This window comes from Jaculus jaculus, chromosome X, assembly GCF_020740685.1.
Source record: "Jaculus jaculus isolate mJacJac1 chromosome X, mJacJac1.mat.Y.cur, whole genome shotgun sequence".
NCBI classification, from domain to species: Eukaryota; Metazoa; Chordata; class Mammalia; order Rodentia; family Dipodidae; genus Jaculus; species Jaculus jaculus.
The window spans coordinates 62,287,350-62,313,578 of record NC_059125.1 but is presented as its reverse complement, the minus strand read 5'-3'; the positions used below and the strand labels follow the sequence as shown (position 1 = coordinate 62,313,578).

Here is a 26,229-nt window from a genome sequence, read left to right as displayed (position 1 = left end):
TCTTTGGAGTCTGGCTGAGTAGCTCCCTTGTCTGAGCCACAGAAGGGTGCTCCAGACCAAGAGCCAATGCCCTATTCCCCTGCCTAGACGGGGACAGCACTAGCAAAGGATAGGCGGAGAGGAGAAATCTAAAAATAAAGCTCTCTGAAGAAACTGTCTTGCCTAAAGAGCAGCTTCCCACGCACACTGGAGTGCCACATCTGCGGGGGCTGGAAGCACGGGAACGGAACAATCCTGACCAAGTCATATAAGTATTACCCATTTTTGGGGTTGATAGCACATTCCTGGTTCCTGAATCTAGTTCAGTGTCCAGGCTGCAGATCCTGAGCAAGGGCTTTAGTGACCACCAACCGGCTTTTCTTTTTGGCTTTTCTTTTCCAGAAGTGAGACTAGGAAGATGGCTGGGCCTTGCCTAGCCTCTCTACCCTTCTCCTTCCTTAACAGCAGGAGGCAAGTGCAGCAAATGCTCTCCACCCACAAGGAGTGGAGGGCACGGTTCACTTTAGAAAATAACTCAAAGGGTTCTAGTGGGCCTCTGACTAACAGGGGGGCTCCCTGGGCTCAGGTTCCCTGCAGTAGGGTCAGGGACTACCAACTGGGGAAACAGAAAAGCAGGCACCATGAGAACTGCAATTAGCATTGACATCAGTTAGCTATCGTCATTTCACACCCCAAGGACACAGCAATTGCCATGTTACTAGGCAACTAGCCTATCCACCCCCAGCAATAGCAGAGGCCACCAGAAAAAGTTCAACCAGTTTAAGACAACCCCACAGCTAAGCACTAAATAGAAGTGGAGCTACTTCTGGCTCTGGGAAGTAATCCCACCATCTTTTTGTAAGGCTTCAGACCTTGGAGAAAGAAAGTGTACTGGTGACCAGACTACTAGCCTTTCCAGAAAGCCAAGACAGGAAGAAGGAGCTATCCCTAAGAGAGTTTATAGTGGTTCTTTATTAGTCCACTATCCTGGGAGGTTTGTACTTTGATCCCCTCAAGGGTCAGAAGCTCAGTCTTCTACAATATTACCAAATAGCTTTCAGCAGTAACACATTCAATGTTATATACCTGCCCTCTGCTTCCCCCTCTCTAGGAACACGCACCTTCTTATTCCATGATTCTCTACAGCATATCAATGCAAGAGATAATGAGAGAAGAATAGACTTGCAGTGAAACCCCTAATACAGTAACCTGTCGGTATTTTGGTCTCTTAAGAGAACACTGTAATACTTGATATGTTCAGATACAAATCCTGATGTCTATTGTGCATATATGAAAGGGAATAGGGGGAGCCAAGTTTTCCTCTCAAAGCACAGATTGCAAGCAAAGTCCTTTGAACATCTGAGTGTTATTTGAATACTAACTAGCAACACTCACCCAACAGCCTCTTACAATTAGAGCATACTGAAACTTTCCCATTCTGAGTCATTCATGAACGAAAAGGATGCCAGCTCACAAAAGGGAGGAGATACTGACCATAAAATACACAACCTGAGCACACAGTGCAAAGTGTTATTTTAGTGCAGGTAGTACACACTCCCCACCCTACCAGTTAAACAAGAAGGGCTGGGCCTGTACAGAGCTACCCTCATCCAGCAACTTACCTGACATACAAGGACCTCTTCTCACTGGTTCGGAGGGACCCAGACCCAGAGCTCATACTGCTGTTCATCATTTGTTCTCGCAAGTCATGTATCTTGGACTCAAAGCGACTGTACTCTGTCAGGGAAACAAGGGAAAAGACGGGAAAAGAATGAACCCAAGAACTCCACAGGCCCACATGCCAGAGGCCAAAAAGATAGGACACTTGGCTTGAAAGTAGCCAGGGCTGGATGCAACCTATGCTTTGAAAAGCAAGAGTCCCTCTTACAAGTAGAAAACAAAGACAGACACCCCCACCCCTACCCTGAAAGAAATACTTTTATTAGCACCAGGTAGAAAAAGGAGTCACATTTAAGCATGTCAAATGGAAACAAGTTCTATCTCAAAACCTCACTGATCCTTAAAAAAATAACAACTGGACGAAGGTTCCAAGGCAGCGTTTATAAATCTTTAGAGCAGGAGCGAAGGTCCAAGAAGAGCAGATGGGCAAGGAGGCTTTCCCAAAAAGTGGACTGCAGAGAACAGATGGCCCTGAGACACAGGGCAGGGGGGCTGGAAAGGACCTGAGTCTGTTTAATCATTGTTAGGTAAGCAGGACAATTTTCCCCCAAGATAACATTTTGGGGGGAGGGAGACAGTGGATCACAGCACAAAAGTTAAAATGAAAATGTAATCTTTTGGGTCACTAAATCTAAAGCTCTTTTGAGTTATTTTCCTCCTAACCAACAACTTCTTTGGCTTCAGTATCAATTAAACATTAAAACATAATTCTCTCACACCTAGACCCCATTTCATAGTTACCTAGTAAGGCCCTTACTCCCTTCCCAGCTTTGTAGTGCTCTGGGACCATCTCCACAGTCCAACACAGATCTGTCATTCTGAAAACATATAGGCTTATGTCCAATTAAAAAAATGACATAGGAAAATTAATTCTAGCTGTACAATTATTATAAAAGTCTTCTTAGTGTAGCCAGTTAGCTAAGTTGGTTAGAGCCTGGTGCTAATAAGTCTTTTTATAGAGCTATTTTACTATGACATTCTCTTAGTACATTTAGAATATAATATTCACACTTACCCCCATCACATACACATAACATTACACAACATTTTCCAGGTCTATAATTGCCATATAAAATGGGGTATAGCTAAGTCACAGGATATAGAAATGGCACAGAGAGTGAGCACACGCGCACTAGAGAATGGCATATTTCACTGACAAGCTGACTTTACACAAAGTCAAAATTTATACTAGATGTTAAAGGTTGGACAATTGCTTAAAAAACACTTCCAGGGAAAAATTCCACAAAAACATTTTAATGCACCATAAAGGGCTGGCAAGCACCATCCTCACCTAATCTGTGTGACTCTGTGGGAGAAAACAAAACACCTGCTCCAACACCTGCCCTCCCCCTCGCCTCCCTCAGCTCTCTGGGCAAAGCAACCTGACCTTCAGACTAAGAGAGAAGGAGTAGAGTTAGAAGTCACATAAATGCACTCCCCCCAATAAAGTTTTCTTCACTTTGATATCAATGAAGCCAACTGGTTTAATTCATGTGTTCTTTCATTTATCACGCATTGAGTGCTATGGTGATTTGTCCTCATTACCTACTCTTGTCCCTAACATCCTGGAGGAAACAGTTGTGTCACTGACTCATTCATTAAATACAGGGGGGAAAGAACAATTCGACAATGTCCCTGTTCTGAGAATTACAAGGCAACACATCAATATCAATGAGATGTCCTCATCTAAATGTTGAGGTTGGTGACAGTTTTGTCATGGAAGCTCTGGGCTGTTCAACAACATGAGAGGCCTAGGCACTTGCCTCACCCCAGGGCTTGGCCTGTAACCTTGATCAGGAATCATTTCTTGCTTCTTCCTTCCTTTAAGCTCACTCATTAAAGGAAGAGCCCAGCAGACAAGAGATGTGACCAGGAACCTCATTCCAGGAAAAAGATCAGTGAAAGAACTATACATAGAACCAGAACAAGCCTGGTATGGTGGCTCACACCTGTGATCCCAGCACTTGGGAGGCTGAGACAAAGAGGGTCACAAGTTCCACCCAACCTGGGATACAGAGTGAGATCCTGTCTCAACAAAACCAAATACAACGCCCAAACCTAGAAAAAATATACCTAATCTATCTATAAACCATGCCCCCCTCCATTGAAACTTGTTTATCTACCACCTTCTTCTTAGGAACTGACCTGCTCAGTGAGCTCCAACTTAGCAGCAGGTCATAGCACTTGATTAGTTTGTTTTTGTTTGCTTTTTAAGGTAGTATTTCACTCTAGCCAAGGCTGACCTGGAATTTACTCTATAGTCTCAGGATGGTCTCAAACACATGGTGATCCTCCTACCTCTGCCTCTCAAGTGTTGGGATTAAAGATGTGTGCCACCAGGCTGGAGAGATGGCTTAGCAGTTAAGTGCTTGCCTGTGAAGCCTAAGAACCCTGCTTCGAGGCTCAGCTCCCCAGGTCCCACGTTAGCCAGATGCACAAGGGGGGGCACGCGTCTAGAGTTCGTTTGCAGTGGCTGGAAGCCCTGGCACGCCCATTCATCCCCCCCACCTCTCTGCCTCTTTCTCTTTCTGTCACTCTCAAATAAATAAAAATGAATAAAATTTTTAGGAAAAAAAAAAAGACATGGGCCACCATGCCCAGCAGCGACCCCATTTCTTAAAAAAAAAAAAAGAAAGAAAGAAAGAAAGAAAAGAAAAGAAATAAATGAAACTTTAAAATCCAGGTGTGGTGGTTTACATTTATAATCTCAGCACCTGATAGGCTAAGGTAAGAAAATCACTGAGTTCAAGGCCAATCTGGGCTAAAAAGTGAGTTTCAGGTCAGCCTGAGCTAGAGGGAGACCTTGCCTCCAACAACAACAACAACAAAACCCTTAAAAACAACTACCAAACCACCATCTCCTCATAGTTCCTAATCCAAGGTTGCCAATCCTGAGCCAGAGGGCCCACTTAAACTACAGAAACAGAACAATGTTACTGCTTTAAGGAAAGCACTCTTTGTTTTCAAGTATGTTATATTGTGTTCTATTCATTTTTTTTTCATTCATTGGAACCCCTCAGAGTTCTGACTGCTTATCAGTCTCCAGTTTCTATTTGTAGAGATATCTAATGTCCACTAGATACAAAGTTGCCTGGACTAAATGACTGTTAGGTAAATGAAGAACAATTTAGAAAACTGTGTCCAAATAGAAGCTTCCGTTCTCAAACTAATGAAGCTAATGGCTTATTTAACTGATGGCTGCCAGCTTCACTGAGGGTTTCCAAAGGTAGTTAAGAAGTACTTCCTTTTACTATTGTTCCCGAGGTTAATTGTTAGGAGCAAATGAGGTTTGTATTCTTAAACATGCTTTTGAGATATTAATAATCCACAATGGACATCTGGCTAACAGACTTGCCAGTGCCAGGGATCAAACTGTGGGCCTCCTACATGTGAGCCAACCCTTTCACCATTGAGCTATCTTCCAGACTAGTTAGCAGGCTCTGTATACAACAAAGAAAAAAAATCATCCCCCCCCCAAAAAAAAACCTATGTAGAACAGACTTAAGACCGTACCACATCTTAATGTTAGAAGCATCATTTTCCCAGAACAAAAGTTTCACTTAAAAAAAAAAAAAGATGTGGGGGAGCTGGGCGTGGTGGTACATGCCTTTAATCCCAGCACTCGGGAGGCAGAGGTAGGAGGATCACCATGAGTTCCAGGCCACCCTGAGACACCACAGTGAATTCTAGGTCAGCCTGGGCTAGAGTAAGACCCTACCTTGAAAAATCAAAAAAAAAAAAAAAAATCTGGGATCTGGCCTAGCGGTTAAGGTGCTTGCCTGCGAAGCCAAAGGATCCTGGTTCAATTCTCCAGGACCCACGTAAGCCAGATGCACAAGGGGACACATGCATCTGGAGTTTGTTTGCAGTGGCTGAAGGCCCTGGTGTGCCCATTGTCTCACTCTCTACATCTTTCTCTCTTAAATAAATAAGTAAAATATATTTTTAAAAAGATCTGGGGCTGGGGAGATGGCTTAGTGGTTAAGGCTCTTGCATGCGAAACCTAAGGACCCATGTTCTACTCTCTAGATCCCACATAAGCCAGGCAGACAAAGGTGAGGCAAATGCAAGGTCACACATGCCCACTAGGTGGCACAAGTGTTTGGAGTTTGATTGCTGTGGCTAAGGCCCTGGTGCACCAATTCTCTATCCTCTCTCTCTCTCTCTTTCCCCCCACCCCCAAAAAATGGCTCAGCAGGCACTTGCCTGCAAACCCTAACAACCTGGGTTCAATTCCCCAGTACCCATGTAAAGCTAGATGTACAAAGAGGCAAATGCATCTGGAGTTCATTTGCAGCGCCTAGAGGCCCTGTTGTGCCCATTCTCTCTGTCTATCTTCTTTCTACCTCTCTCTATGCTTGTACATAAAACATTTTTAAAAAATCTGAATTCTCAGACGTCACAAGATTCTTCCTTTCACTTCACTCACCAGAAGAGTAGTCATAGTTTGGATGGCATCTCATAGGCTGAAATCACTTCAAAGTCAATGCCTGGGAAGCCACTTGACCATCCTCCAACTGAGAGAGCCCACTTCAAATGGGCTACTTTAAAGAAGCACCACCTATTACTAAATTCTCAAGACTATTAAGTTGCACTTTACTCATTTTTCCCATTCAGATAAACCCAACCATTTGTGACCCACAAAGATATCCATGATGAGTCATCCTTTGCTTCCTCCTTCCCTTATACCAACAGCTAATCATAGAAAAAGAAGTCGGAAGGGGCACAGCCAGAAATCAGTACAGAAAAGGGGTTTCTCATGGACCATGAGATAAAACATGAGAATTTTTGAAACATTCCCCTATGTGGCCCCAAACATCTTGAGTCAGAACCTAGTGCACAGAGACCAGTAATCTGCATTAAACAAGCATCACAGTGATTTTGATGCACAATCAAGTTTGAGTCTGCTGGTCTTGGATTAACAGAACTTAACCGATTTGCTTTGTTCAGAGAAAAGGCAAGGCCCAGGATCCCTCCGAATGTTTCCAGAGGACTGGAAAGCTCTCAAGAATATAATTCTGCCAGGCTGGGGAGATGGCTCAGTGGTTAAGAGTGCTTGCCACCTAAGCACATGGGCCACTAGACTTCTCCAGAATCCTTGTAAACAGCTAGGTGTGGTCATGTGTATCTGTAACCCCAGTCTTGGGGGTGAGTGGAGAGTGAAGAATCACTGTGAATCACTGCTAAATTGAGGACAGAGCCCTCATCTCAGGGAAATAGACAAAGCAGCCGTAAGAGGCCACCCAATGTTCTCCTCTGACTTCCTCACATTCGCTCAGGGTACACATATCTTGCATATACATGTAAACACTACACATCACGCATATACTCTACACACAAAAATTAAAATAAAATAAAATTCGGCAACCCAATTGCAAATCTCATTGGAAAAGAAAATGTGAAAAAGACCACTGTCCAAAGTGCCTGCAAAGAAAGCTGACAAGTTTACACATTTAAATTACAAAGGTAGAGCTGGAAAGATGGCTCAGCACTTAAGGTGCTTGCCTGCAAAGCCTAAGGACCCAAGTTCAATTCCCCAGTACCCACGTAAAGCGAGATGCACAAAGTAGTGCATGCTTTTGGAATTCATTTGCACTGGCTGGAGGCCCTGGTGCACCCATTCGCAATCTCTCTCTCTCTTTAGCAAATTAATAAATTACAAAAGAAGGGATGTAGCCTTAACCACTAAGCCATTTCTTCAGCCAAACATGACTTCTTTTTTTAAATTTTTATTTATTTATTTATTTTGTTTTTTTGAGGTAGGGTATCACTCTAGCTCAGGCTGACCTGGAATTCATTATAGAGTCTCAGGGTGGCCTCAAACTCATAGCGATCCTCCTACCTCTACCTCCCAAGTGCTGGGATTAAAGGCATGTACTACCATGCCTGGCCCAACATGACTTCTTAAAAATACAATTTTTGTAATACTGGGGGGTTGAACCCAGGATGTAAGGCATGCTAGGCAAGAACTCTATCACTGTGCCACATAATATAGGTTAGGTCCCTAAACTAAAAAACTTCCTGGGCTGGAGAGATGGCTTAGCAGTTGAGGTGCTTGCCTGCAAAGGCCAAGGACCAAGGTTCAATTTCCCCAGTACTCATGTAAGCCAGATGCACAAGGTGGCACATAGATCTGGAGTTCATTTGCAGTGACTAGAGGCCCTGACATACCCATTCATTCATTCATTCATTCTCTCTTTCTCTCTGCCTGTTTCTCCCTCTCTCTGAAATAAATAAATACTTTTTTAAACTACCAATTTTATGCTTTGGTATTTCTGTATTGTTTCCCCTTGTACCATCTAGAAATAACCACTATTAGTATTTTAATATGTATCCTCTCAGACTTACTTCCATACATATTTACTGATTTATTTATTTGCAAGCAGACAGACACACAGAGAGAATGGTAGGCATAGGCACACCAAGGTCTCTAGCCACTGCAAACCCCAGATACAAGGTGCCATTTTGTGCATCTGTCTTTACATGAATACTGGGAAACTGAACCTGGGCTGTTAGGCTTTATAAGCAAGTACCTTTAACCACTGAGCAATCTCTCCAAACCTCCATGCATATTTTATATATGTGTACTCACAACTCACAGATTCACACATATACTTCATCTCAGATGTCATGGAGATCTACTCAGGTCATTATACAGATGGACAGACCTCTTTATTACTAATAGCTACATATGTTTTGCATAAGCCACAATTTATTCACTTACATTCAGATTGATGCACATTTAAACTGTTCACTTTGTATGTGTGTACCTGTGGTGTATACATGCATGCAGGTACCAGAGGAGAACATCAAACATTTTTGCTTTTCTGCCTTATGTTCTTAACATAAAGTCTCTCACTGACCCTGGATCTCACAGTTTTTCAGTTAGACTGGCTGCTCTAGCAATCCTCCTATCTTTGCCTTCCTCAGCATTGGCTTTACAGGGATGTATCGCCATGCTTAGCTGGTGATTGAACTTGCGTCCTCATGTTTACACAGTAAGTGCTCTCCTTACCTCCTGAGCCATCTCCCAAGACCACTAAATCATTTACTACTTTTTAGAACAGAGTTTTGCTATGTAGCCCAGGCTAGCTTGGTACTCATTTGCTTTATAGCATAGGCTGGCCTCATACTCATGGTAGTCTTCCTACCTCAGCCTCCCAAATATTGGGATTACAGTTATGCATCACCATGCCCAACTTCAATTTTTGGTTATTTTGTTTTGTGTTTGTTTTGGTTTTGGTTTTTTTTCAAGGTACGGTCTCCCTCTAGCCCAGGCTGAGCTGAAACTCACTCTGCTGCCTCAGGTTAGCCTTGAACTCATAGTGATCCTCCTACCTTGGCTTCTCAAATGCTGGGATTAAAGGCATGGCTACTTCAACCTGACCAGTTTACAATTTTTAATACTGCAGTCAATGCTGCATTATATATTTAGGTGACCATGTATATGGCATAGACTTCAAGAAGTAAAACTGCAGAGTCAAATGCATGGTTAATACACACTAACATTATGAGGCGGGGGGAGGGGTGTATAGCTCAGTGGTAGAGTGCTTGCCTAGCATGCATGGAGTCCCTCCCTGAATTCCATCCCAGCACAGAAAAGTTGAAATTTGAATTGCCACTACCAAATGGAACCATAGGATTCTGACCATTCTGAAGCTTTACTGGCTGTTAGGATAAACTGCTATTTGGAAGCTTTCAGGAGTTTATGGTTTCTATAGACGTGAAAGCAGAATTTACCTTTAGGGATAGATTGATTTTTATGTTTTGGGAAATAGACTTTAATGAGCCTTTTGACTATGTAAAAATAAAGCCAAGATTTTATTCTGGAGCAATGGGCAAACAATTGCTTCTAGGCCTTTTGGCTAACAGCAAGTGTGCAACAAAGAAAAGGGGAACTACAATGTTCCCTACACCATAATTGGAAAGGGCTGGGCTGCTATTAGGTACAGTTGCTACTACCTGAACTCACAAGTCATCTTTAACTCCTTACTTTCCAGGTACTATTACTTCTGGTTTCAGCTACAACCTATAGTATGTTTTACCTACCTCTATAAGCACCTACAGATACACTGGACCCTGCAGGAGGCCTTACAATAAGCTAGCCACTTTGCCTCCCCCAACCTGAAAACCAAGCCTTTTTTTAACCTTATCATAAAAGTTCCCATTAATATAAATGATACCCCTCTTTCCCTGTGTTTCCTCAAGTTCTGATCTTTCTTCCTAGTTACTTTCATCTCTTTCATTGTCATTTCCTGTTGATTTAAACTTTCAATTTGCCCTTAAATACTTTATTTTTCTTAAAACATCTGTTGTTGGGCTGGAGAGATTGCTTAGTGGTTAAGGCACTTGCCTGCAAAGCCAAAGGACTCAGGTTCGAGTGCCCAGGACCCACATAAGCCAGATGCACAAGATGGCACAACACCTGGAGTTCATGTGTAGTGGCGGGAGGCCCTGGCCCACCCATTCTTTCTCTCTCTCTCTCTCTTTGAAATAATAATAAAATATTTTTAAAAATCTATTGTCTAGGTATATCTAGAAATCCTGGGCTCAAATGAAACTCCTGTTTCAGCTTCCTGAATAGCTGGAACTATAGGTGTATGCCACCAAACCAGTGTCATGCCTGTTGTATCTCTGCCTGTCCCCTCCTTGCCCTGATTTAGGTAATACTGTGTTATCTCTTCATATATATATATATATATATATATATATATATATATAAAATCATTAAAAAAAGAGAACTGGAGAGATAGCTAGCTTAGTTAGGAGTTAAAGCACTTGCCTATGAATCTTAAGGACCCAGGTTTGAATTGCCAATAATCAAGCCAGATACACAAGGTAGCACATATGTGTGGAGTTTGTTTGCAATGGCTAGAAGCCCTAGTGTGCCCATTCTCTGTCTGTCTCTTCCTCTCTCACTCGGAAATAAAACAGATTTTAAATTTTTTTAAAAATATAAAAGAGAGACATAAACTCAGATCTTATATGAATACAACTTACCTACAGTTAGGTGAAAGGAAGTATATTTTCCCTCTCTGTTGCTGAAACAGGAGGCCAGAGGTACTCCAGATGATGAAACTTAGATTTAAGGGTGGCCCAAAGGTAATGAGTTACCTCAGTTAATTGTTCACAGTTGAACTCCTTGTTCTACCCATTTTCCCCTTCTCACTACTGCACTTGACTGCTCTCTTGTCAGAGCTGGCACACACAGATATTTGTTCTTTCAGCTTAACTTAAAAATTGCAATTTCAAGGGTTAGAGAGATGACTTAGCAGTTAAGGTGCATGCCTCTGAAGCCTAAGGACCCAGGTTCAAGTCCCTAATATCCACATAAGTGATACAAGATGGTGCATGTGTCTGGAGTTCATTTGCAGTGGCTGGAAGCCCTGCTGTACCCATTCTCTCTTCTTCTTTCTCTCAAATAAATAAATAAATCACATTAACCTAAAATAAAGAAACAAAAAAGGACCTGGCATGGTAGCACATGCCTTTGACCCCAGCACTCAGGAGGCAGAAGTAGGAGGATCACCTTGAGTTCAAAGCCACCCTGAGGCTACATAGTGAATTCCAGGTCAGCCTGGGCTACAGCAAGACCCTACTTCAAAAACCAAAAACAAAACAAAACAAAAAAACCCCTTCAATTTCTAACTTCCCTCACTCAAGTATCTATAATAACTCAACAGCAACTAAAGAATCTTACCTTAATATCATTACTAGACTTTCTGGGACTGCTATGCCTATCTACCTTCTGTCTCTCATTACACAAATCCTCTTAAGTTATCTGGCCTAGAACCATTGTAAAAACTCCATTCACTTGTACCTGTTATTCTCTGCTCCTGAATTTTTTTCCCACTGTCTGACACTGGACATTCCTTATGTCTTTCTATTCTCATAGTGGAAGTTTTATTCACTTGTTTATTTATTCAAATATTTACTCAGTGTCTACTGTGTGCCAGTCACTGTCCTGTGAATATCACAATGACCAAAACAATCTACAGAAATTAATCACACTAACCAGCAACTATTTCAGTACAATTTCATTTACAACCATGATAACTTCAATGAAGAAGAATGCTGAAGGAGACCTACTAGTGTGAGCTAATCTACTTGTGGTGGGGGGAATACAGGGTTCAACAAAGGTTTCCCTGGGAAAGTGATATTTAAATTCAGTCCAGGGAAACATGTATGTATGTATGTATGTGTGTGTATAGAAAGCATCCCAGAAAGAACATTATAATATGACAGTGTAAAATGTAAGGAACACAGAAAAGTGAGAGGCTACTAACAGATTAGACTAAGTAGGCAAGGGTCAGATACTACAAGGCCTTTGCCTTTCTAATATAAGAATAAGGGGTCACTGACAAAAGTTAAGGAGCCAGGCATGGTCAGGCACACCATTAATCTCAGCAATGGGAGACAGAGGTAGGAGGACTGCTGTGAGTTTGAGGCCAGCCTGAGACAACACAGTGAATTCCAGGTCTGCCTGAGCTACAGTGAGACCCTGTCTTGAAAAAAAACAAACAAGTTAAGGAGGGCTGGGTGCCTGCAATCCCAGCACTTGGAAGGTGGAGGCAAGAAAATCATGAGTTTAAGGCCTCCCTTGGCTAATGAGACCTTGTCACAAAAAAAAGAAAGAATGAGAGAGAGGGAGAGGGAGGGAGGGAGGGAGAGAGGGAGGGAGGATTGAAGGAGAAAGAGAGAGAAAGAGAGAAAAGAAGAAAAAAAATAAGGAAAGGGAAAACACAATCTAGGATGTGTGCATGTATGTGTGCATGGGGGGGGCAATTGGGGAGGAAAGTAAGTCTGTGGTCTACATTTAGATTCAAGCATTTTGAGAAAAGTTCATGTTTTCTATTTCTGTGTATGCCCAAAGACCTTCATAAAACTAGTCACTGATTTAAAGCACTCCAACTTGCTAGCCCTCCAGCTTGTACTCACACATGACTAATAATGAGAACTTCTCTCTCTCTCTCTCTCTCTCTCTCTCTCTCTCTCTCTTTATTTATTTATTTTGGTTTCCCAAGGTAGGGTCTCACTGTAGCTCAGGCTGACGTGGAATTCACTCTGTAGTCTCAGGGTGGCCTCAAACTCACAGAAATCCTCCTACCTCTGCCTCCCGAGTGCTGGGATTAAAGGCGTGCGCCACCATGCCTGGCTTTCTCTAATTCTTTTTAAAAATATTTTTATTTCATTTATTTGCAAGTAGAGAGAGTCAGAGAGATGAGAGACAGAGAGAAAAGAATGGGCGTACCAGGGCCTTCAGCCACTGCAAATGAACTCCAGGTACATGTACCTACCATCTTCTGCACCTGGCTTCATGTGGGTCCTAGGGAATCAAACCTGTGTCCTTTGGCTTTGCAGGAAAGCACCTTAATTGCTAAGCCATCTCTCCAGCCCCGGTTCTCTAATTCTTAATTACTGGACAATATCATTCAAGAGAAAACAGCATAAACATGATGAGTTCTCTTTTTCCTAACAGTGTGAAAGAACACTTTAGTGAACATCAAAGACATAAAAAAGCCTACAGCAGGCTCCAAGACAGCCAAATGAGACAGTAGACAAAGTAGAACAGGAGATTCAGAAAGCAATGGTACGTTGGGAGCAAAAGTCTAAGAGCTTAAAACAGAACTTTTCTTACTAGGTTATGGGAACTATTGTTATATCTTTAAATAGGAAAAAGATACAATTCAAACTAGGTTTTGAAAAAACTTTTTTTTAGGAGCATAACAGATGAACAGGAAGACAGAGGGAGCCATAACAAAGACCAAGAAGCTAGTTTATTGGTACAGGCTTTAGTTTCAAAAGCTGACATTGAGTAGGACAATGAGGATATAAAGGGCAATAATCAAGAAACATGTTGAACTTAGATCCAATCTGGCATTCAGCTCAATGTAAAGTGAGGAAGAACCAAAAACAACTTCTGAGTGTTTTCCCAAGTGACCAGGAAGAGTAGAAAGTTATCAGCCATAATGGACAGGAAGAGGCCACTTGAAAAATTTTAAAGAGGACTGTGTGTTTCAAGGACATCATGTCCTCAAGGTAAGTTGTTTCTGGTTCAGGTTAAATATGATTATAACTTAACCATTCTTTGTCTAATACAGTTTCCAGACCCTTTCCTGCACCCTTTAAAATCTGGTGCCCTTGCCAGGGTGGTAGAGTGCTTGGCTAGTATTCATGAGACCCTGGATTCAATCCTCACAGCAGCAAAATAAATAAACAAACATACAAATAAATATCTAGAGTCCATAATTTGTGATATCATTTCCCCCCCTCCTTTTTCAAGGTAGGATCTCATTCTAGCTCAGGCTGACCTAGAATTCACTATGTAGTCTCAGGGTGGACTCAAACTCATGGTGACCCTTCTACCTTTGCCTCCCAAAGTGCTGGGATTAAAGGCATGTGCCACCACACCCAGCTAATATCATTTACTTTTTTAAAAAAATTCTTTTTTAAAAATATTTTATTTTTATCTATTTATTTATTTATTTGACAAAGAAAGAGGGGTAAAGGAGAGAGAGACAGAAAAAATGGATGTGCCAAGCCTCCAGCCACTGCAAATGAATTCCAGACGCATGTACCTCCTTGTGCATCTGGCTAACATGGGTCCTGGGGAACTAAACCTGGGTCCTTTGGCTTTGCAGGCAAATGCCTTAACTGCTAAGCCATCCCTCCAACCCTGGACAGGCACTAAAAAATATTTTTTTAATTAATTATTTATTTATTTGAGAGCGACAGACACAGAGAGAAAGACAGATAGAGGGAGGGAGAGAGAATGGGCATGCCAGGGCTTCCAGCCTCTGCGAACAAACTCCAGATGCGTGCACCCCCTTGTGCATCTGGCTAACGTGGGACCTGGGGAACCGAGCCTCGAACCGGGGTCCTTAGGCTTCACCAGCAAGCGCTTAACCGCTAAGCCATCTCTCCAGCACTAAAAAATATTTTTATTTACTTATTTGAGAGACAGTATGGACATACTAGGGCCTCATACCACTACAAATGAACTCCAGACACATGTTCTGCTTTATGCATTTGGCTTTACATGGGTACTGGGGAATTGAACCCAGGCCAACAGGCTTTGTAAGCAAGCACCTTTAACCACTGAGCAATCTCCCCAACTCATTTCCTTTTTTAATGTGACTTTTGTTTCCTTCTCAAAGTTTGGTGTGGCAATCTGCATACTTGTAACTCAGTTATTCAATATGGAGACCTTATAGGACAAACAGAAGCTCTGTAATTCTCAAATTCTGGATATTCAGGAAAAAATGTAAGAAAAATTTCCTTCCACCTACCCAAGCATGCTAAAAACTGACCAACTAAACCACAAACCAGGCTAGAGAAATGGCTCAGAGGTTAAGACACTTGCCAGCAAAGTCAATGACCCAGATTTAATTCTCCAGTACACACCTAAGCCAGATGCACAAGGTGATGCATCTACCTAGAGTTCGTCTGCAGTAGCCGGAGGCCCTGGTCCACCTATTCTCTCCCTCTCTTTCCCCCCTCTCTCAAATAAGTAGATAAATAACTAAATTTAAAAAGGAAAAGCTACAAAATAGAATAACAACTAGGCCTATCAAATTTTACAATGACAAGGATGCTAGAGAGACAACTGAATGACAGATTTCAGGCCCATGGATTATGATAGGAACAATCAAAAGGTACAAATTTAAAAAATAAAATAGAGAGCAGGGCTGCAGGGATGGCTTAGAGGTTAAGGCGCTTGCCTGCAAAGCCAAAGGACCAAAGTTAGATTCCCCAGGACCCACATAAGACACATGCATAAGGTAGCACACATGTCTGGAGTTGGTTTGCACTGGCTAGAGGCCCTGGTGTGCTCATTTTCTCTTTCTCTGTCTGCCCCTCCCTCTCTACTAAATAAATATAAAATAAAACATAGAGAGCAGAAACATTCTGACCTTGAGGCCCTACAAAAATACTGAATTAGGGAGTTTTAGTTGACTATATACTGAAAACAAATCAAGAGCTACCCAAAAAACTCATCTGTTCTTATGGAAGTACAGCCATTCACATCTTAAATTCATATGGCCCTCCCTCATTTGCTACTGCTGAAAGGAATCATACTGGTAAAAGAGAGTCACAGGTTTTGATGAGTACAAATTGTGTTCTAAAGTTGCCTTTACAGTATTAACCCTTAAGATGTGTCTGAATTACAACACTGTGGCTTGTGTCTTCAAAAAATGAATGGAACTCAAGATAATATATGTCCATCAAGACACCTATTAGTAAGTCAGGCTCAGTAATCTCAGCATTCAAGATGTTGAAACAGGACAATTTCTGTGAGTTAAAGGCTAGCCTGGGCTACATGGTGAATTCTAAGCCACCGTGGGCTACAGTATGATACTCTCAAAATAACAAAAATATACCTATTAGTATGGAGCATATGAATTGCTAAGTAGCACACTTCTAGGAACCATAAACTTGTTTCTATAAAATAATTAAGAGGCCTAGAGAGATGGCTCAAGATGTTAGGGCACTTGCCTGCAAAGCCTAAGAATCCATGTTCGATTCCCAGTACCCATGTAAAGCCAGATGCACAAAGTGCTGCATGCATCTGGAGTTTCGTTGAAGTGGCCTCAACAGGGCCTTCTCTGTATTTCAAAGGAAATTTCATGCAGCATATTCCAATGAAAGATTAACAGAGCTTTTGGCTCCATTTACCCATAAGCCAAAATATAAATAAGGCCACCCAGACAAAATATCATGCAGAAAACATGAGAATGAAAACAGAACTATTCCTTTACCCTGATCTCAGTAGTGAGTAGGCTGTTTTCAGAACCATCTTTTCCACTTAACAGTGATGTTTCAATATAATGACTAAAATACACACACCTTATGCTGAAGCTTGCCAGTTTGAGCTAATGTAAACCAATTTCTAGATTTTACCAGGTCAACAGAATTTTGATTCAAATGTCTTCATAGTAGCACTCCCACAAAATCACAAACCCTCTGACAATCTTTATTGCAATATCAACTGAATCTCTTTTAGGTCAAGTTTCTACAGAAAGAACTCACAAAAAGGGACCTAGACAAAGACTCTAGTTTATAGTTCCCAAAATATCTATGGTCACTTTTCAATAATGTATACTCCCAGAGTAAAATACTACAGAAAAGACTAAGAAGCACAAAACTCAAATTGTGAGTGTATAAAATAATTTTACTTATAATAAAGGTGGTACTTCAAGATAGTAAGGAAATGGATTGTTTAATAAGTGGTACTGAATTAATTCATTAACATGTAGAGCAGAAATTAAGTAGGCACCTTATACTTTACATCATAAATAAATTCCAAGCAAGTTAAGGTTTTATCTATTTATGAGAGAGGGGGGAGGAATGGATACACCAGGGCCTCTTGTCACTGCAAATGAACTCCAGACACATGTACCACTGTGTCTAACTTTGCATGGGTACTGGGGAACTGAACTAGGGCCAGGAGGCTTTGCAAGCAAGACCTTTAACCACTGAGTAATCTCCCCAGCCCAAGATAAGGCTTTAAGCATGAAACCGAAACATTAAATAACTTGACTAAAATACAGGTTGGTATTTATTTGCTCTTGGGGTAGGGAAGACCTTTCCAAGCCTACTGGAAGATTACAAGAGAAGAAAGCCAAGCCTAGTGGCTGATACCTGTAAATCCAGCATTCAGAACACTGAGACATAAAGATTGTTAAAATCAAGGCCTGTCTGGTCTTCGCAGCAAGAACCTGCCTCAAAACAAATAGAAAGGATAAAATAAAGCAAAAAAAAAAAATAGCTAGGAGTATAGCTCAGTAGTAGAGACCTTTCCTAGCATGGGTGAGGCCCTAAGATGCAATTTTCAACACTGAAATAAATAAATAAATAAATAAATATAAATAAGCAAACTATAAATTTCTTTTCAATATATCTAACAATTAATACTCTAAGCATATTAAATTTTCATCAGTAAAAACAGCTGAATACATCCCAACAGGGAAATGAAGAAAGGAAATAAACAATTCATAGGAGGAGTGGGGTAGGACCCACTCAGATGCGTTTGTACAAGATATAAACCCAGCACTTGGGAGGCTGAGATAGGAGGACTGTGAGACTGAGATCAAACTGAAACAACAAGTTCAGGCCAGCTTTTCACTACCTTGTCTCAAAAAGACAACATAATGTGGTACACGCCTTTAATCCCAGCTCTCAGGAGGCAGAGGTAGGAGAATAGCTGTGAGTTAGTGAATTCCACATCAAACAGGGCTGCAGTGAAACCCTACCACAAAAAAAACAACAGGCTGGGCATGGTGGCAAATGCCTTTAATCCCAGCACTCGGGGGCAGAGGTAGGAGGACCACCATGAGTTTGAGTTCCAGGGCAGCCTGAGCTTGAGTGAAACCCTACCTCGAAAAACCAAAAAAAAAAAAAGGGGGGGGGGGGGCAAAATACCAACAATAAAAAAGCCCAGGGTTGGAAAGATGGCTTAGCGGTTAAGGTGCTTTTCTGCAAAGCCTAAGGATGATGATTTGATTCTCCAGGTCCCATGTAAGTCAGATGCACAAGTAGTGCATGCATCTGGGCTTCATTTGACGTGGCTAGAGGCCCTGGTGCACCCATTATCTCTCTCTTCCCCTCTCTGTCTCTAATAAATAAATAATAATAAAAAGTATTTTTAGCTGGGCGCAGTGGTACACGCCTTTAATCCCAGCACTTGGGAGGCAGAGTTGGAGGATTGCCATTGAGTTCAAGGCCACCCTGAGACTAATAGTTAATTCCAGGTCAGCCTGGGCCAGAGTAAGACCCTACCTTGAAAAACAAAACAAAAAAAATAAATAAAAAGAATTTTTAAAATTCTAATAACCAATAAATAGACACATACATATTCAATTCACACACACACACACACACACACGCCCTGAATTTCTTGAGACATGGTCTCACTACATAGCTTAGACTGGCTTCAAACTATTGAATTTCCTCCTTCCAACTCTGAACAGGTGTGAACCATCATGCATGGTTCAATTACATTATCAAAAGAAATACAAATCAAATAACATTTTATCTATAAAATTTACATAGGCTGTCTTAAAATTATTCCATGTTAGTGAAAATCTCCAATACATTATACTGCCAACAAAGTCAAGAGCAATTTCTCAAAATTGCAACAAAAATGCATCAAAAGAGGACTGGGGAAATGGCTTAGCAGTTATGGCACTTGCCTGCGAAGCCTACGGGCCCACGTAAGCCAGATGCACAAGGGGGCACATGTGTCTGGAGTTTGTATAACAGTGGCTAGAGGCCATGGCATGCCTATTCTTTCTATCTGTCTCTTTCTCTCTCATAAATAAATATATAAAACGTTTTTTTTTAAAAGCACATCAAAAGCCTTAAATGTGTTCCTGTCCTTTGACCCAATAATTCCACTTAAAGGAATCTATCCTGGGGAAGTAATTATAGATACATTAAAATCTTGTATGAGGATATCCATCAAAGTGTTTTGTAAGATCAAAACACCAGAAACAACCTACAAATCCACATCCACCAATAGCTGAAGTTTCCTGAATTATGGAATGCTTCTTAACAATTAAAAAGTTATTTTTCAAATAATATATAATGAACTGACAAAATATTCATGACCTGAGTTGAAATAATGGAAATATAAAATCTGCTTCAGAGGCTGGGGAGATGGCTCAGCAGTTAAAGGTGCTTATTTGCAAAGTGTGCTGACCCAAGCTCCATCCCCCAGAACCCATGTAAAGCCATACACGAGCTCCTATGACAGTGGGAGGTGAAGCCAGAAGAAGATAAAGCTCACGGGCTAGCTAGACTGGCAGTCTGTTGCAGAAGCAAGAGACCCTCTCTCAAAGACAGTGGAAGAAGAGCATAGATAACAAGGTTGCCCTCTGGCCTCCACCAATATGCTTACAAAAATGTCTTCAGCCAGACATGGTGGTACATGTCTTTAATCGTAGCACTCACGAGGCAGAGGTAGGAGGATGGCCCTGAGTTTGAGGCCAGCCTAAGACTACATAGTGAATTCCAGGCCAGCCTGGGCCAGAGCAAGACCCTACCTTAAAAAAACAAAAGAAGCCAGGTGTGGTGGCACACGCCTTTAATCCAGCACTTGGGAGGCAGAGGTAGGAGGACTGCCATGAGTTCAAGGCTACCCTGAGATGACAGAGTTAATTCCAGGTCAGCGTGGACCAGAGTGAGACCCTACCTGGAAAAACCAAAAAAAAAAAAAAAAAAAGAAAAGAAAAGATTATATGTATGTATGTATGTGTGTATGTATCTATATATATTCTTCAGCTAATAATGCCATTTTAAAAAGATGTAGACATATTACATGATATATAAAAACATTTATAAATATATAAATGTTTGGGAGGAAATGCACAAATACCAGTGGTTATTTCTGGAGGCAGTTTTACAGATGGTTTGAAGTTTTCAGACTTTGTATTTTTCTGTATTTTCCAATTTTCTATAAATCTAAACAAGCCAGGCATGGTGGTGCACACCTTTAATCCCAGCACTCAGGAGGCAGAAGTAGGAGGATCACCATGAATTTGAGGCCACGCTGAGACTACATAGCAGGTAAACCTGGACCAGAGTAAGACCCTACCTCAAAAAACAAAAACAAAACCCTAAACATAATACTTTTCTATCTAGGAGAAGTAAAATATAATTGAAGCGGGGAGGAAGTGTGGAGACACACTGAACAGGTTGGACCCAAGGACAAGGACAAAGCCAAAATACACTTGCACTAGAAACTTCTCTTGACATGCTCCTGGCTCAAAGTTTCCTTTTGATACTGACCATTCATCCAGCTGCAATCAAATCCACACAAAATCCAAATAAACATAGTATTACTATTATTATCTGACCATTTTAGATGAAAATAGGCCAAAGAAAATTTGTCAATGCCTTGCTGAAGTCTACATATGTCATATTTCCCAAATTTCCTTCATTCCAGTAAATGCCCATTGTGAAAATCTTGATCAAGCTTACCTCTTGCCTTTGGTGAATGAAGAGTGGTTTCCAGTGCCTACCACTTCTTTTTCAGAATGTAATCCCTGCTTTTGTCAAGTTCTTTCTCCTTTTTGAAATCCAGACCTCAAATGTGCAAATTTGTATATAATATTAATTTTCTTCTTTTGTCTAATAAATTTATCACTTAATTTATTTTATCAAGTATAAAATGAGAAAAATATCTGTGGCCTTTGTGTTTTTTTTTTTTTTTTCAAGTTAGGGTTTCAGTTTAGTCCAAACTGATCTGAAATTCACTATGTAGTTTCAGGCTGGCCTCAAACTCACAGTAATCCTCTTATCTTGGCCTCCTGAATGCTGAAATTAAAGGTTTGTGCCATCTCCTTTGGCTTTCAGAGATCTAAATTCAGTGAAAAGTAAACTGACCATTTCAAGAGAATAAAAGCCTTATCATAAGAAAGAAGAGGGAGGTATAAGAATCTTTATTAAATCAAGACTGCTATCAGTTCAAAACTGATTTAATGACTATATACAGAATGAAATTTGTAAATTGAATTCAAAACTCACTTTTGGGCTGGAGAGATGGCTTAGCAGTTAAGTCGCTTGCCTGCAAAGCCTAAGGATCCATGTTTGACTCTCCAGATCCCACATAAGCCAGAAGAACAAGGTGATACATATGCAAGGTCATACATGTACATAAGGTGGCACATGTGTCTGGAGTTTGATTTCAGTGGCTAGAGGACCTGGGGTGCCAATTCTCTCTCTTTGCCTCTCTCTGTGTGTCTGTCTGTTTCTCTCATTTAAAAAAAAAAACCTCATTTTCACTTATCTAACACAAAATTTTGAATAGTTTCCTCATTTTACAAATCAGAAAACTGAATCTCTAAGAGGCAGATTAACTACTCTAGATTCCTTCACCTATTTAGAGTAAAATTCAATATTAAAACCCAGGGTAGTGGCGCCCCTCTCTCACTCTCTCTCTTTCACACACACACACTCACACACACATGAATCTAGTATATATATTCCTATGTTTACCTCTCTCTCTTCCATATATATATTCTTATACAATGTGGCCAAAGCAGTATTTTATATACTTTTAAAATTTATACATGTATATAATATTTTTTGATCATAATTCCCTCTCATAAACGTCTCTTGACAATGGCAGACACAAATTATCTTACTTCTCATATTCTTCTTCAAAACAACAAAACAATTACCCTATTGTAGATAGAATATAATGAGGACATTAAAAACAGTATCAATATTAGGATCAAAATTTCAATAAGTAACACATTAAATTAAAAACCTTAAAAATCTATAATCACATTAAGAAATAGCTCTGCTCTCATTACTACATATTATTCTAATAATCTATTCTCATTACTATATATTTTTCTAATAAATTTACCTCATTAAGAGCTGGTATTTTACAGATAGCAAATCTAAGATTTTGACTCAAATCATCTAGCAGGGACAAGAAAGCACCTGTCTAGCTAGGTTCAGAATGTTGTACCTAATCTAACTACCATGTCCTTGGACAACAAGAATATAGAAAAGCCCTATACAAACACATGCACACAACTCCTAAGGACAAAACTGTATATAAGGCTTCCCATTTTTCCCCTTCTAAGTTTATATAAACAGGGTGATCATGAAAGGGTATAGTCACTGTGGGGGAAAATCTGGACGTTCTTCAAACAAGCCTTATGACCCACAGCATTTCTAACTCATAGGTATTATCCCAAGAAAACTGAAAACATCTGTTCCTATAGAAACTTGTACAGGAATGTTTGTAAAAATATTCACATTAGTGAAAAGGTGGAAATAATCAAAATGTACATCAACCCAAGAATGGATAAAATGCAGTATACCCATAAAAAGGGATGAAGTACTCACTGATACATGCTGAACCTTGAAAACATTACAGTAACTAAAAGAAGCCAGGCACAAAAGGCCACGTATTATGTGACTTAATTCAGGGGTATCCATCCTTGTATTAGAGCATTTGACATGAATTGCCAGGAAACAAAAAAGATTAGAAGTTGACTAGGATTTCGAGGAGGGAAAGAGTTATGGAGAAACAGGTAGTTAATGCTAATGGGGGGGACAAAGATTCTTTTGGGAGTGATGATAAGGTTCTAAACTCATGGTGGGGCTGGAGAGATATCTTAGTGATTAAGACACTTGCCTGCAAAGCCTAAGGTCCCAGGTTCAATTCCCCAGTACCCACACAAAGTGACACATGCATCTGAAGCTTGTTTGCAGTGCCCTGGCATACACATTCTCTCTGCTTCTCTATAAATAAATAGATAAAATTGTGATAATTTGAAAATTCTGAAAATTGCTGAAATGTATACTTGAAATGGGTACATTATTATATTGTATGTGAATAATATTTCAATAACCTGTTTCCCACAAAAGGTGGACTCTTATCATTTTCTTCAGGCCAGTACTCCAAGCTAAATTACTACACCCAAGCCTTAAACCCCTCCAGCACACACAGCAATAAGAATGAGAGATAGTTCCTCCTGGTTCCTCCTAAACCATCTGAGTAATAACATAGCTGGCTCACTCTATTCTAAGGTCAATTTGGAAACATGAGAATAAAATCAGAAGACTGCACAAAGCAAAACTGAACAGCAAACAATAAGCCCATGAAATATGGGCAATGTTATCAGCCCTCAGGGAGATGCAAATCAAAACGACAATGAGATACCATTTCACACCCAGCAGGATGGCTAGAACCAAAAAGACTGACACTAACAAGTAGTGGGAAGGTATGGAAATGGGAATCCTCAGTCATTGTCACTAAGAGGGTAAAATAGTGCAGGTCCTGTGGAAAGCAGCCTGGTCAGGCTTCTAAAGGATAAACATGGAATGGTCATGTGGAATAGCAATTCTACTAGGAGTGATATATATCTGAGAAAAATATAAGCTTATGTTCATTGAAGGACTTCCACACTGTTGAACATTATTCTTAATAAACCTAAAGTAGAAATAACTCAAATAAATGTCTATTGACTGATAAGCAAAATAATATATACATATATGTGTGTGCAACTGAATATTATGCAGCCATAAAAGAGAATGACGTATTGACACATATGACAACACAGATGAACCTTGGTAATCATATGCTAAATGAAGGAAGCCAGTCTCAAAAGCCCATACTATATAATTGCACAGAACAAGCAATCTATGAGCAGCAAAAAGTATATTTGGGTTGAAGGGCATGGTGGTTAAAGGGTAAAGAAGGCAGTAAAGTTCTAAAATCAATTGAGATGGCAGTTATATGACTAAATCTTCTACCTACTGGCATGTGTCCTTAAATGAATGAATTGAGGTCATAATAAATGAATGATAGGGCCAGGTATGTAGCTCAGAAGTAGGGCCCTTGCTTAGCATGCATGAAGCCCTAGATACCACCCCTGTCAGTGCAAAAAGCAAATGACAAATACAATCCTGTTTCAGTTAAAGAAATAAGAAATGCCTACTTATTTCATTAATAGTCTTAAGCCTGCACACATTTGCTATTAAGTTAAGCAAACCAACTCCCACCTTTTGACTCCTCCTGGAAATCCCCACACAGTATCACTATGTGTGAGAAACCCACTTTGCTTCTGGAGGTTTCCAGGAGGCCCTCCCTTCATCTGGGGCAGGAGGGTGCAACAACCAGGACTAATAAGATAAGATTTGGGAGTTTGTTTTACTGCATTTGCTAACAGCTTTTGGCACTTGAAGGATCTGAGTGACATCTTCTATAGTGCTCAGATGTATTTGTGTGGGAAGAGGGGGCTCACAGCTCCCCATAGCAGTGGGAGATTGTTCTAGCCCCTTACTAGCTGTGTGATTCAATGCCAGCCACTCAACTTCTCTGCTCCACAATTTCCTCATCTCTAAAATGGGAAAATACCACCTATTCCACAAGGATATCCTAAAGATGAAGGCTGACAAAAATATCTAGAACACAGAGATTGTCCATAACTCATTCAACAATTCACATGCCAAGCTCCACATGAGATGCTAGGGACAAAAAGATGAATACAATACTATCTGCCTTACAATTGTTCACAATGTACAAATGTTAGGAGAAATTAACCGTCTTTACTTCTTGCTTTGAACTTCTTTAATGAATGTAGTAGACGTTTCAGAACTTTCTCTGCCTTGATATAGTTTCATTTCTGTGTTCTCATGAGAGATCATGCTGATAGGGTAGTAATATTTATAACCTTTCATTCTCAAACTGGAGAAGAGGGATTGGTCATGAAAATGTTTTGAGGAAAACATAACTCTTGTGCTTTCAAGTTCTTGTCAACACTAATCCCTAACTCTTCCAAGCCTCACATGAAGGGGTTTCCATGTGAAAATTATTCAGCACCTTAAAATATGCTATGGAAAAAATCATTTTCTCTTACTCAGCATATCCAGCCCTGTTTGGATTTACATTCCAATAGAAAAGACTCTTCACAAAGGATCAGTTCTCAGTTTAGCTACATTAGCGCCCAACTTCTGGCTCACCTCCTGATTTGGAGATCAAGTTCTGCTTTAAAAACAAAAAGGTTTTCCAGAAAAATTCTAGCTTAGTGTATAAGCAGAGGCTGAGATGCAGTAACTAGGGGACAAATATAGGAGATCTCAAAACATTACAATACCAAACCCACCCTTGCCTTAGTGGGGCAATTCCATAAATCACTGAAAAACACACTACTCACTTTAAACTAGATTAGAAAGCCTTTGCCAAGAACCAGTAGTTTAAATTTTCAATTTCAATGCTATTTTTAGTTAATAGATAGGATTGTTGTGTCTACAACAGGTTAGAATAATTGGTAGTAAAACTATTAAAGAACATCTCTCACTGCGGTACCTTGTCTTTCAGAACTTTTCTATTTTAGCATTTTCCCAAAGCTTTATCATGAAGGCACTGGTGAATCACTCATGCTAGGCACAGTTTCTATACTTCTTATACTTCATTTTTAGTTTAGTTCACATTTAGCAAGCCAGCTATGCAAAAAGAATCTCAAGGAAGGAGCATTTCCAAGTTACTATCCAGGTCCTACTTGTCCAAGAAAGATAATATTAGGAAGCACCCATGCTAAACCCAATACCCTTCCAACACTTGCCTTTCTTCATGTATTAAAAGAAGAGGGGCCAGGTGTGGTGGTGCATGCTTTTAATCCCAGCACTCAGGAGGCAGAGGTAGGAGGGTCGTTGTGAGTTCAAGACCAGGCTGAAACTACAAAGTGAATTCAGGTCAGCCTGGGGTAGAGAAAGAAACAATCTAAAAAACACAAATTAAAAAGAAGAAAGAAACAAACAAGCAAGCAAACAAACAAACAAAAAAGGAGAGGGGCCATTGAGGTCATGAAAAAAAGTGTTCTAAAATGACCATGTAGCAACAGAGGCACAATTCTATCACTGAACTGTAGAGCTAAATGTGGGAACTGAATGCTATTATAAAATATCTAATTTAAAATGTTTTAAAAGGCAGGAAAAATTCTAATTATTCAAAGCTAGCTCTTATGCCAAAGACTACCCAAACCTGCACTGGTTTGGAATGTTGTCTCTACATAGTCCCTTCCTTTCTATATACATCAGGTTTTTTGT

The 26,229-nt window shown here is 40.4% G+C and overlaps 1 protein-coding gene across 8 annotated transcripts in view; it reads right to left on the bottom strand.

Moving 5' to 3' along the window:
• The window catches only part of Dlg3 (discs large MAGUK scaffold protein 3), a 69,933-nt gene that overhangs the window by 31,484 nt on the left and 12,220 nt on the right, over nt 1–26,229 (bottom strand). For all 8 annotated transcript variants that reach the window (XM_045140110.1, XM_045140109.1, XM_045140111.1 and 5 more), the window contains one exon: nt 1,602–1,716. In XM_045140110.1, the coding sequence (XP_044996045.1) occupies nt 1,602–1,716 (115 nt within the window). The remainder of the gene's footprint in view (nt 1–1,601; nt 1,717–26,229) is intronic.